At 41.4% G+C, this 12,310-nt stretch overlaps 1 protein-coding gene across 3 annotated transcripts in view; it reads right to left on the bottom strand.

Moving 5' to 3' along the window:
* Window positions 1–10,911, bottom strand: part of OLFM4 (olfactomedin 4) — a 47,196-nt gene extending 36,285 nt beyond the window's left edge. The window contains exons 1-2 of one of the 3 annotated variants that reach the window (XM_059466121.1): window positions 10,855–10,911; window positions 2,101–2,139 (exon numbers count right to left, since the gene is read on the bottom strand). Coding sequence is in view for 1 of the 3 variants with exons in the window: in XM_059466120.1 (XP_059322103.1) it covers window positions 10,855–10,884 (30 nt within the window). In the remaining 2 variants the exon portion in view is untranslated. The remainder of the gene's footprint in view (window positions 1–2,100; window positions 2,140–10,854) is intronic. The other 2 variants (XM_059466119.1, XM_059466120.1) reach the window with 2 other exon arrangements.
* Between the last annotated feature and the right edge of the window lie 1,399 nt (window positions 10,912–12,310).

The following is a 12,310-nucleotide window of genomic DNA, read 5'->3' as shown; positions in this document are numbered from 1 at the left end:
AGTGACCAATTGAGTTTCACTCTGTGACAGCTTCTGTGTCTGGCATCGCAGCCAGTTAGTACAATGGATTGCTCTTCCTACAGATCTAACAGCACTAAAGAAGAGGTACTGAACAAGTCTAAATGCAAAAGAAAATGCATTATAGCAGCGGCATTCACAGAAATAACTTAATAAAAACTGCCCATTTTGCAAAGAGGAGGATGGATGTTGTTTAACGGGGTCTTTTTGTCCGTAAAACATTCACTTCTATCCCTCTAGCAAAATGTGTCACTGTATGTTACAGAGAACTCTTTCCTTTTGTGTCTAGGGACAAAACAGTTGCAGTGTAAAATTTCCCCATGAAGACAGTAATGAGCCCAGAACCTGGAAAGCACTTTAAATGTGCACACCTGGATTACAGACAAGAAGAAATGCTTACAGATTCAAATCCCTCCTTGCTACCCCTCCCTGAGATGACACAGGCAGCAAATGACCTCTTAAGTCTACCTTCAGCAGGGACACTTGATTTCTTGTGGAGTGTTGCAGTGTTGGACAGAAGACATTTTCAGTCAGTACACATGGCAAAGGTGTGGCAGGGTGAGGCTCAGGAATCTGTTAACTATCGATGATGAGGCCACCAAATCCTTTCATAAATGGAGGAAGCATGAGCTGGTTCAGAGAGGATCAAGTCTGTATAAAACAGGCTAGCTGGATTAACTCTCTCTCTCCCCCCACTGGCAGTGGAGTCTAGAGGCAAGCTATCTACTTATAGGCTAGACACCTAGCTTTTAGACAGTAATATTTAGGTAAGACCAATGCAGTAAATAGCCTGTAGCAACTTTAAATTAGGGTAGATTAAGGGTATGTTTTGCTGAAACAAAAGTAATTCTCATAATCTGCTTTCTGAAACAAGGAAAGTAATAAAAACACAAGCAAACCTATCTATGACAAGCACACACTTCTCACATCACCACAAAACAGCATGTAAAGGCCTGCTACCCTCACAGCACAGCTAAACAAGCCAGGGATCAGCTGGTTGCCAAATCAGAAAAGCACAAGCTGTCAGAACTTTCCTGACAGCTCCCAACTCCTGCAAGACTCCTCCCATGCCAGCAGAGCCTGTCTTTGCACAGTGCATTTCCCACCAGCAGGTCATACAGCAGTACAGTGGGGAGGGTGCCATGGATACAATGCCAGCTCCTGATCACCCCGTCAGAACAAAACTGACTACTCTTCCAGTGCTCCCAAGCAGCCTCTGATGAGGAACGCCTACTGGGAGTTGTCATTTTGATAGAAGGCATCAATGACCCACCTTCTCTGACTGACACCTCTGGCAGAGGTCCCACTCTTCCCTCCATTGTCTTGCACATCTTTGATGAGAATTATTAAACTCTCACATCCTCAGAGTCCTTCCCACTCAGGCCCTCCTTGCAGCAGAGGGAAACAGCCATAGTGAGACTGAATAAATCTGACACAGTGAATATCACTTTTCTTAGGACTGGTCCAGAGAAAACACAAAAAATAGCTTTTCATCAGTAGTCTCCATAAATATTTTTTGGGTCCAGCTAATCTAGACCCAGGACAAGTATTTTGTGTCTAACTAGGCAAACCATGCTCTAAAATCAATATAATAAAAATTCATCTTAGAAACAGATAGCATTGCTTGAAAATTGTAGTGATATTTTACAGTAACTCTATTACAAAGAGCATAGAGAAGTAAAGTTTAATTATTCTATGTTTTAAACAATTTTTTACTAACTTTTGTAATTTTATGTAAATTTTTGACCACTTACAAAGGCAAATATTCTTCTTTAACCTACTCAGTGTTGATGGGAAAAGACAATAAAGAGGATGTTTGCAGTTTATGGCTACATCTGGTAATGCTGCAGCTCATGAGCCAAATTGATATTATTTAATTGAGTGTCATCTACCACCAGTTATATACAATCCTCACAGTTCCCATGCTAAAGAGCTTCAAACTGGGCATATTTGAATCAGGGTTTTAAGTTTTGTCCTTCTTGTCTTTCCAGACATTTAAAAAGGAAATGGTAATTTCTAACCATAATGAGTAATTCTGCTGCCAAGCCCCTAGGATGGAAAGGAAGCAGGCTTCATACTTACAAGGCCTTCAGATAGTTAAGAGCATGTAACCCCAGTGACCTGCAACATTAAATGAGAAAACACAAGCTCAGTCTTTCAGCTTTTATTTTTATGCACTCTGAATCTACAATTAGCTCAATTCCAAGCATCTCGTCTTTTTAACCCCATACATTCAAAGGTCATTTGATCTTTTACCAGTCAAGGTTTGCTGATACAACAAACATTTCAAGTTTATTAAAAATGGAGACAAGTTAGTGACATGTAAAATTGACTATCACAGGGTTATATGTTTTTCTGATTCTTCCTGTTATTTGCAATTACACTGAAATGCTAAAAATAAAATTAAAAGTTCTGTCCATTTGCATGACACCTCTTCTAGCAAACATGCAATGGTGCACGAGAGTTTACACACTGATCAGAGTTAGCAATTTAGAAGTAGTTCCAGTGGTCTTTTGTCTTTCTTTCAAGCATCACAGAGGTTAGCATGGAGTGGCTGGTTTGGTTTGAGCCACTGCTGCTTTTCTAACTCCATTAGGTGCTGGCACAGATGAAAGTAGGTCTCTGCTGCCACTGAAAGCAATAGCAGAGTTCTGTACTACAAACAATTGGCAGAGAGACAGTCATGATTCTATATTTTCATCCTAATATCCACCAATATCAAGTATAGTGCAACCACTTGGATCTCTGCTCAATATGAGTGAAAAAAAAAAACAGGTTTCAGTCAGATTTTTTGAATACAAAGCTTTTAAAACAAAGTCTGAGAATCTTAGTGTTTGAGATTCATTTGAGACATATCCTTAAATCTCCAATAGTATGAAAATATTTTTCTGACTGTTTCTAACACTAAATGAGCCAATCTGAACATTCATTCATCTTATCCAGAAACAAACTCTTCATTTTATACTACATAGCTGGTAACTATACAAGATCCATCTCCTTTAAATACTTGGATTTCATTATCTACCTCATGGAAGTCAAAGGGGCTGTTAGGTGCACACCTCAAAGCACTTGGGTTCAGCACCTTATTTAGAAGGCTGTGAAAGAGATGAGGAAAAAAATAATCAATTTAACTTAATTTGAGACAATTCACTGATGTAACATGGTAATAAATAGGGAATTCAATAATCTTTAGTGATTTTATGCAATGGATAAAGCAAAGACAGTATCTCCAGAGAAGAATTCTTGTTAAATCACTCCTAACTAGCATTGTCACACTCCCAGCCAAATACTTCAGTGCAGGATTCATAAATAATACCAGAACCAAGCCATCTTTTTCAGCTGCTTCTAGATTACCATTCATACCAGAATTAGCATATCAAGGTAGGAAGAAATGCATGAATATTTATTATCTCCATTTCTACATGGAAGATTAAATGAAGAATTTGCAAGAATATGAGGGGCAGACCTACAAATATTATTTCTATGTTGAAGCAAAACCTTTGAGCTAAAATTCTGATGGTACAGTAATGACTTTGAAGGAGTGAAAAAGCTGTGTCTGTGAGCATGTTATTTCTGTGACATATCACTGAAATAATGGCAACAATTACTCTAATTGGCTGTACTGACAATGAGTAGAATTCATGGAGCCCTTGAAAATAGGCAGCTAGAAACCAGAGGAAGAGCACAGCTGAAGGCAGCTGAGCTATGGCAGTGCACATAAGCCAGGCAATATTTTGGCACAGTGAGGGCACATGAACTCCCAGTCCTTTCTCCTTTTCAACCTTCAAATTTTCAGTGGCAAAACCTCCAACCACTGCCCAGCAGCTCCTCCTCATTGCCAAGCCCTCCTTTCCCCTTGCCAGTCACTGCCCTGAGGACCACAGGGAAAGCTCTACCACTGTCCATCCTGCTGTCAACAACCATCAGACTTTCCATGGAAAGGTTCAGGGTAGAAACCTCCTGTCTCCATTATCTCCCTCCAAGATATCAGATAGCCATGGATAACTCTTTACACTGTCTCAATATCATGTGGCCCTTCCCAGCCATTCCTGTATCTTAGAAAAGACTGGGAGATCTGGTGTACCACCATGAGACTCCATTTTCTTGAACAAAGAGGAAGATCTATAATCCAGGGGATTTGCAGATGTGCCCACTTTTCTCCACTGATTAAAGAGAAGGTGTCCCCTGCAGGGGGACAAGATTATCCCTTCCTCCCAGGTACAGGTAGCAAAAACATAGGCACATTTGTACTTAGGTTAGGTAAATACCATTGTAATAGCAAATCCCACCTCTAAATACTACAGAGGGATGCAATAATGTTTTATTACATCATTTATGATTGTCACATCACAGAAAATCCCTAGCTTATTCCTGCATTTTGCCTAGTAACCTGCCAATGGACTAAAAATAATGCTATGTATTCATCACATCAGAGCAGCTGGTCCACCTCAGACCAAGCAGCATCTGTTTTGATTTCAATAGTGGAGAGAGCATGAGAAAAGGGAGCTTTGCAGGAAGGAGCAAGAAGGGAAAGACAGGGAACCGAGACAGCAAAAACAGAACAAGGAGGGGGAAATGAGAAAGAGCATCACTGAAAGCAACTTTTACTGCAGTTTAAGATTAATGACTGCTCATCCACAGGCACTCTACAGTCTGAAGTAAGTGGAAGAAACTGGAGCTGCTACTCAATAGCTAGTGTAGCCCTTTGCAGACATAAAAAGCAGTACACTGATGTTCCCACTCAGACATATAAAACCAATGTGATGTATGTAGCTTTTAAGTGTTGGTGCAGCATAAAAGTTTTATTGCTGCTTTGGCTTGAAGAAAGCTTCAAACCTCAGTTTAGAAATTGCAAGCCCCTGTAAAAACGGTTATGAAAGGCATTTTTCCTAATCACGTTAGCAAACCCTTCTCTCCATTTTCCCTCTCATTAAAAAGCTTAAATATTTTACAGCTATAGTGTGCAGGCTTATGTCCAGATTACCCTTCATTAAATGACTTTTACAGTAACTGGATACAAGCCTTTTCTATTATTACACAGCAGCTAATTATGTCTCCTTTGTTTTCATTTCATCGTTTTAAACAAAGCTTTTAGGGACCCAGCTACTCTGTGAGAGGTGTTGCCAAGCTGAACACATTTCCAGCAAATCCCAGCTGGGCTGCATTCATTTCATCTGATGATCTTTGCAACATGAAGTAGCTTTTTGGAAAAAGAGAAAAAAGGGAAAAAAAAAAAAAAAAAGAAGAGGTAGACAGGAAGGAAGGAAGGAGAAGAAAAATAACATCCAACCTATAGTGCTCTTACACTGCTTTAGTGCAAAGACAACTCACTGGGGAAAAAAATCCATCAGGATGTTAGCAAAGAATGAAATATGATGTACAGCAATTCTAAACATCATAGCTAAGCTATGTGAATGATCAGTTCTATCAGGCATTTTCTGAATTCTGACAGCATTGCTGTTTTCAGATTACCACAGTAATGTTTCCAAAGTGTATTATTACATTCACTGCAAGAAAAGAAGGGGAGGAGGCCTGAAAATTACTTCCCTTCTGGCAATGAATTGTCATTCATGTCCCACATTGAGCCAGCTCCTCACATTGCCTGGGAAGCCAAGGGAACCAACAAAAAGATATGATTTCCCCAGAGACAGGGAGCCAAGGGAAATGATCAGGCATCTGAAGACTCCCTAGGGTGCAAAGAGCAATAGCAAAAGGCTTTGCTAAAGAGATAGTTTTCAGTATCTGTGCAAATAAAATCTACATTTAGATTTTATTTTAATTGCTCCTTCTCATCCATGATACACTGAATAATCAAAGTAATTATATCAGAAATTTTAAGATTTGTTATGTGTGTTTCCATGTACAAGGCTGTATATTGTGCCTCCTGAACAGTGTGCAAGGTGACTGGCCCTTGTTCCACAGAGCCTTAAGGACCCATAAGTGTACAATTCTTCTTTTCTCCTCCTCTTCTCATGGGCATTTCATAACACTCCTTTAACTTCTTTTTAATTGTTCTTTCATCCTTTTAAGCCTTCCTTGACCAGGGAGCTTTCTAGCCCTTCTTGAGCAGATGGTATTCAACTAGCCCTCGAGGGGAAGCCTTGCATCTTCCTGCTACCAACACTCTTTGGGCCTGTGCATCCCACACTTCACTTGCTATATATTTGCAGTTTAGGTCACATGTAAATCTTTCTAGGATTTAGGGGGTATAAAATCCAAAAAGGCATTAAACTTGAAGATCTTCTATTGCTAGGAGTCTAGAAGTTGATAGGATTCTTCAAGAAAAGTTAACCTTTCTAAAAGGTTCCCAAAAGATGTCACTGTAAGGAACTCAGTAGGAAACTGAAAAGACTGAACACTTGACCTTACCTCTACAGAACAGAGTAGATGGTTCACAAAATATGTGATGCTTTTCAGTGACTTACAGTGCCACCACATTTTCACTCCCAATACCAATGGGGAACCAATCCTTCTTTGCCCCCGGAGCACCCTCTCATGTAGACAGGGGAAGAAATGAGCAGCCAAAGGCAGTATATATAACAGCCCTTCTTCAACCTTCACATCTTGTAAAGAGGGTATGCATGGATGGTTTTGCTCATGCCGTCCCATCTCAAGTCTTTCTTCAGCTAAATAGGAGCCAGGATAACTAACCCCTCTTCCCAAAAATCACCTCTAGCTACCTAAATAGTCCACTATAGCCCTTCATCCCAAATATTGCCAGAGCAATATGACCAGCTCAAGAGATCATTGGTCAGTGTAAAGGATGCACTCTACACCAGGAAAGCCCCTCTCTCCACCCACTCTTACTAACACCAAACTTCATGGATTCTTTCAGAAAGACCCATAAAGTGAGAAGGCACCTTTATCTTCCACTGACAGAAGGCAGGAAGCTGCCTCCTGCTCTATTAATCCACAGACCTCCAACCCCATTTGTTTTATACAACAGCTAAGAGGCACAACTCCCTCCCCTTGTTTCAGATGCAGGAAATGAAATAGGAAAATGAAAAATGGTTTAGCAAAAATGTAGCTCTGCAAGATCCTTAGCGAGGTTACATTTTCAAATCATGTTTGTTTTCCAGAGATATTTGTTCATGCAATGGAAAAAATATGGAAAACACCCCATCTGCCCACATGGGTGTGGCCTTCATTTTCCTCTTAAAAAACCCTGACGTTTTTCTCCCTTTTCAGACCAAAAGGAGAGGGCTAATCACATAAGGAGAGCCCCAAAGCCTGTCTCCTCGTTGCTGTTCCACTGCACGGGCTTTGGCAGAGACACAGCAGGGGTCCGATGCAGCTGTTGGAGAGCCTGCCCCGCTCTGCCTCTGCTCCTGCTATTCTGCTACTATATAAGCTGTATAAATACAAAAAAGAAAAGCCTGTCAGGCAGACCATTTCCCATTATTTGGAAATTAGCAAGCTTTATACTGTTTCTAAAACTAATTGTTTCCATTATCAAAACACTGCAATGCCGTATGCATCCATAAGAAATCATCACACAAATGTATTTCTTTCTTCAATATACTGGGTTTGTTTTCTTCCTGTGAACAGTTTTCCTCCCTTTTTTCTGAGATTTCATTCAAGAGAAATATAATAAAAAATCAAGTACAAACAGACTGTTGGAAACTATTTGCTTGTGCCTTTCAGTACAAGAAAATTTGTTCTCCCTAATTTCAAAAGAGAGCAACAATTAATTTAGCTAATGAGAATTACAGAGGGAAAAAAACCCCACGTACTTCAAATGATATCTAACCTATTAAAAAAATCTTATTTTGGTCCTGATGCTAAAAAAAAAAGTTTTTGCATAAATGCTCTTACTGAAGCATAATCTTTGAAAACTTATTCCCAGGATGTGCATTTGGCAAATGCAGGCTTCAAATTGCTGTTGTATTGATGAACTGATTTGCTTGCAAAGTCCTTTTTTAAGGGAGGTATTGTTACCAAGCTAAATGCTAAAACACAAGCCCATGACGCTACCCAGGAGCAAATGGGGCAAATGTTTGTACTTTCTGACAACAGCACACAGACTTAGACTTTTTAACTGTCACTTTACTAAGGAGAAGAAAAAAGAAGTGCATTTGCTGGTTCAAACATCCCCCTTAGCAGAAAAAGGCCTGCAGGGAAAAGAAAACATATAAAAATGCATTGAAGCAAAGTAATGCTCCTTGAAGCTGGCTGTGCCCCTAAACTATGCTCCTGAGATTATATCCCGAGGCAGCAGGGGGCATGGTTAAGAGCAATTCTCCCCGGCTCTGAAAGAATGAAAGCAAGTGTCAGCACTGCCATAAAATCAATGCACGGATGATTGCTCCCAGGATGACTCGAAGCAGGAGTGACATGAGTCTGGACATGGTGCTGGTGAGGAATCAGCCCTAATGGCTTCCCATCTGATCCCTGGCTGCAGGGGTCAGTTCAGCTGCACGGGGCTGAAAAGAGAGGTCACAGATCCGATGAGTCAGTGCGCAGCCAGCTCGTGACACTTGTTGAGCTATAAAGACAAGATTGCCAAACAGGATGGTGGAGCTTAGGACACAACACAAATCTGGCAGGCTTCCTTGTACCCTGGTAATCCACTGTTCCTATACCTTACAGAGCCCTGTTTAGTGAGTTTTTCCTGGTTTTGAATTACATTATTTCCTGGTTCCTGAATTACAGCTTTTTCAATAGTTAGATGATTTTAAGAAGGGACAGATTAACATGTACCATCATAATATAGGGGAACTTTTAACCTTTATAATATGGTGATTACCTTGGGCCTGATATTCTTTCCAGGATGTGCTAGCATGGTCTAGACAGCACAGACCAGAGTTACACACCACTAACAACATCTCTCTGCTTACTGCCAAGGTGACTGTGATCTTGCTCACAAGATTTGCACTGGTGCAATTAAAACTGGTTTTCAGATTGACTCAGCCTTGAGCCAGCACAGTTTCTTAGCACAGGGGCACTTTCATCAGTTTACCATCATGTTAGAGTAGCTAGCCCAGGCATCAGTCCCGTGAAGCATTCAAGACTGACCCGCTCACCAGCTACCATCTGTCAGCTGAACCATGACAACACATTATAAACCCATTCCTGGCCTGCCCCTAGTGTCTAATAAAATGCTGTTAAAAGCCCCACTCTCATTCCTCTGACTGGCTTTTCCAGACCACACAGCACCCTGGGGTATGTCAAGCATAGCTGGGTCCTCTCAACCCTGCTCTCAGAACCAACAAAGCAGCTCCCCTCATTCTGACAACAAGCTTAGTACCTTCAGCTCTTTTCCTCTTCACTGCACTATGCAACAGACCTGGAAATCAAGCCTTTGATGGATATCAGTGACTATTAAGAGTGAATGAGAATTCTAATTACAAGCACTCATATCATGAATGGGGTAATTTCCCTACACTCCCTGAAGGGCATCAGGAGGTGAAATGAAGGGAGACATATGCCCTGAAATCCCAAAATGGCAAAACAATTCCCTATCTTAATTGTATTCTGCCACTCTTCATGAAAGAGATGACAAGAATAGTATGACCACTGCTACAAATAAACTGGACTCAGCAGCAAGAGATATTCAGACCAGGTGTGTAAGCAGGAGACATGCCATGTGTGGGTAACAAGACTCCCACCCTTCTGATACTGCCATCTTTCTGTATTTTTCACTCTTCAGCTTCTTGCAGTTCCTCTGGCCACTCAGAGCAATCACTGGTGGCAGCTCAATAGCAGGCAGCAGTAGAAGTAACTCCAAGGGGGAATATCAGAGATGAGGGCAAGGCTGTTAGGGACAGACTGCACCATTTCTTCATCATTCACACATCACAATCCTCAGCATCTGAAGCCACCTCTGACATCCTGGCCTACCCTGGCCTAATGCCTGCACAGCAGCCAGAGGGACTGCTGGAGAGCAGGCAGAATAGGACAGCAGCAGCACATCCCATATGTGTGTGGGCTGAAGCAGATCTCAAAATTCAGCCACAGCAGCCCACGGCAGGGCAACTCCCAGGGGCACAAATAGCACCTGCCATAGGATGCCACACAGGACTGCAAGGCTACCTGCTGTCTCCAGCTGCACTCCATGGCTGCAATGGAGAGTTTGGAATCTTCCTGTAAATGCTCTGGGAAGTACCAATGTCAAACTAGAAAACTCATCCTGGTACACAGTGAGTTATACTGAGGAAGGATCTATACTGGGATTGTAACATGATACCAGTTAAAATCAACAGAGACTTATTTTTATTTAAACAGTAGTAAGCACAGCTTAGAACCTGCGAGCTGTGAAATATGGATTTTAGTCACATGACTAGGTCCCATAGGGCTAAAAGGTCACACTTCCCACACACATCAGCAGAAACATTTCCATTAATTTTAGCTGCAATTTTTAAATAACAGTACCTACAGACTAAGAACAGGATTTGTCCCTCTTAGTGCTGAATGTCTAAACCCAAGGTATCTCATCTGAGCTCACTGCTCCAGGCTAGCCTAGTCAGTGGGAAGAGTTAAGCACGTGCAGTTGGGCAAGTCATCTCTCACGGAGCAGGTGTTGAAAACATGCCCTTTAGTAGTGCTAGCTCACAAATAGACAGCATTTAAACTGCAGACTTCTTGAGGCAGGTGAGATGAACCCTATGCCATACTTTTAAATAACTGGGCCTAAATTCTTTGAAAGCTACCCCGTAGTTTTAAACCTTTCTGTTTTGACACTTTCCGAAAGGACAAGCCAATATTAATGGTAAATAATTTATCTGGGGAACCATGTCAAGGTGCTATATCAAAATAAGAGATTTGCAGAGCAGCCACATCTACAGTAAGCCCCACCTCAGTCCTACCCAAAGAGCCTCTGTCAGAGAAACACCATACCTCATCAGAAGGCTTCTGGCATCTACCCATACAGAGTAACATCTCACCCCTTCAGAGGGCTGCAAGCATCTGCCCCTCTTGGCCTTTAGCCTTTTATACCCCTGACGGTTCATGCATTGCACCTGTGTGCCCTCTGTTCCCTCCCCTGACTGGTCAGTACAGCCCCTGGCTCATTGCCTCCAATGCTGCTCACCTGCCCTGCACAGCTGTGGCCCATCAGGGATGAGCTCGGCCACAGCCCCACTCCCAGTTACCACAAACTGTGTGCCTACACACCATGACCATTTCCTAAAAGGACAATAAGAAATGAAGGTCTTCTTCCAGGAATGCCAGAGAGAACATTTACCTTACTAAATCTACATCTGACAACCTACATCTGGTCTACTAAAACCACCAACTGGAGTAGTTTTCCCTTTCCCAGACATACAACAGCACCATAATGGGACAGCTTTATGTCAGCTAACTCTAGCTGCCAAAGAATGAAGCATCTGATGTAAGCCAGTTGCTCCCTGGGCTTCCTCCTCCAGAGTTACTGTGAAGATTTATTTCTTGGTGCTCACCAGAGGTCACTGGGTTTTGTGAACAGCTAAAGTTGGGTGAAATGAATTTCATCTGAAATTTGCAAAGCAATTCAGCAAGACTTACTAGAATACCAGGAATAAATATGACATTTATTATAGTGTGTTCACTCATCTCCACATTAAAAAAAGACAAACCAATGTCCTCTCGTAGTTACAGAAAGTGGAGACCTTAAATAGGAATATAAAATGTTACATGAATACTTAAGACTGCCGTGTTTCTGCCCATTTTACCTAATCACTTATCATAAGATGTAATACTCAGAAATTCTCACTCTGTTCCCTGCATATGCCTGCTTTTGTTTCCTGTTCTTTTCAGGAACAGGAGGCTTTTCCATGCAAACAATTACTACAAGAAAAAAAATTGGTTATTGCTAGGATGCTATATTAAATTTTTAGAGGGAATCTAATGTACTTAAGAGAAATAATGCTTTTATAATGTTGGAGGGGAAATTGTGATGCAAGTTCTTTTTAGGTCACAGTTTAAAGATCTGCAAGAAAAAAAAAGTAACACCAGGCAAGACACAACCCAACCTACCTGAATTTGCATTCTCCTCTGGTCACCTAACCTCTTACTCCTTAGAGAGAGGATCTGTAGATCTGAACCAGCCTAAGTGCAGCAGGAGGACTCCTGCAGTAGGAGATGAACCAAGCCACGCTGAGCCTGGTGCTGCTGCCACTAGGCCAACACAAATCAGCCATTTCAAAGGCAACATAGGTCAATTTAGCTGCTTCAAAGGTAACTTAGGTATATCACAGGTACTGTATTTGATGTCAACAAGCAATAAGTATATTTTTGGGGTTGCATTAAAAATCTTATTCCTCACAGTTACCTTTCCAGCTGAAGCTCACCAGCTAGAATTTAGCCCCTGATTAAT

This window comes from Ammospiza nelsoni, chromosome 2 (genome assembly GCF_027579445.1).
Source record: "Ammospiza nelsoni isolate bAmmNel1 chromosome 2, bAmmNel1.pri, whole genome shotgun sequence".
Classification (NCBI taxonomy): Eukaryota; Metazoa; Chordata; class Aves; order Passeriformes; family Passerellidae; genus Ammospiza; species Ammospiza nelsoni.
This window is presented reverse-complemented; position numbering and strand designations above follow the sequence as displayed.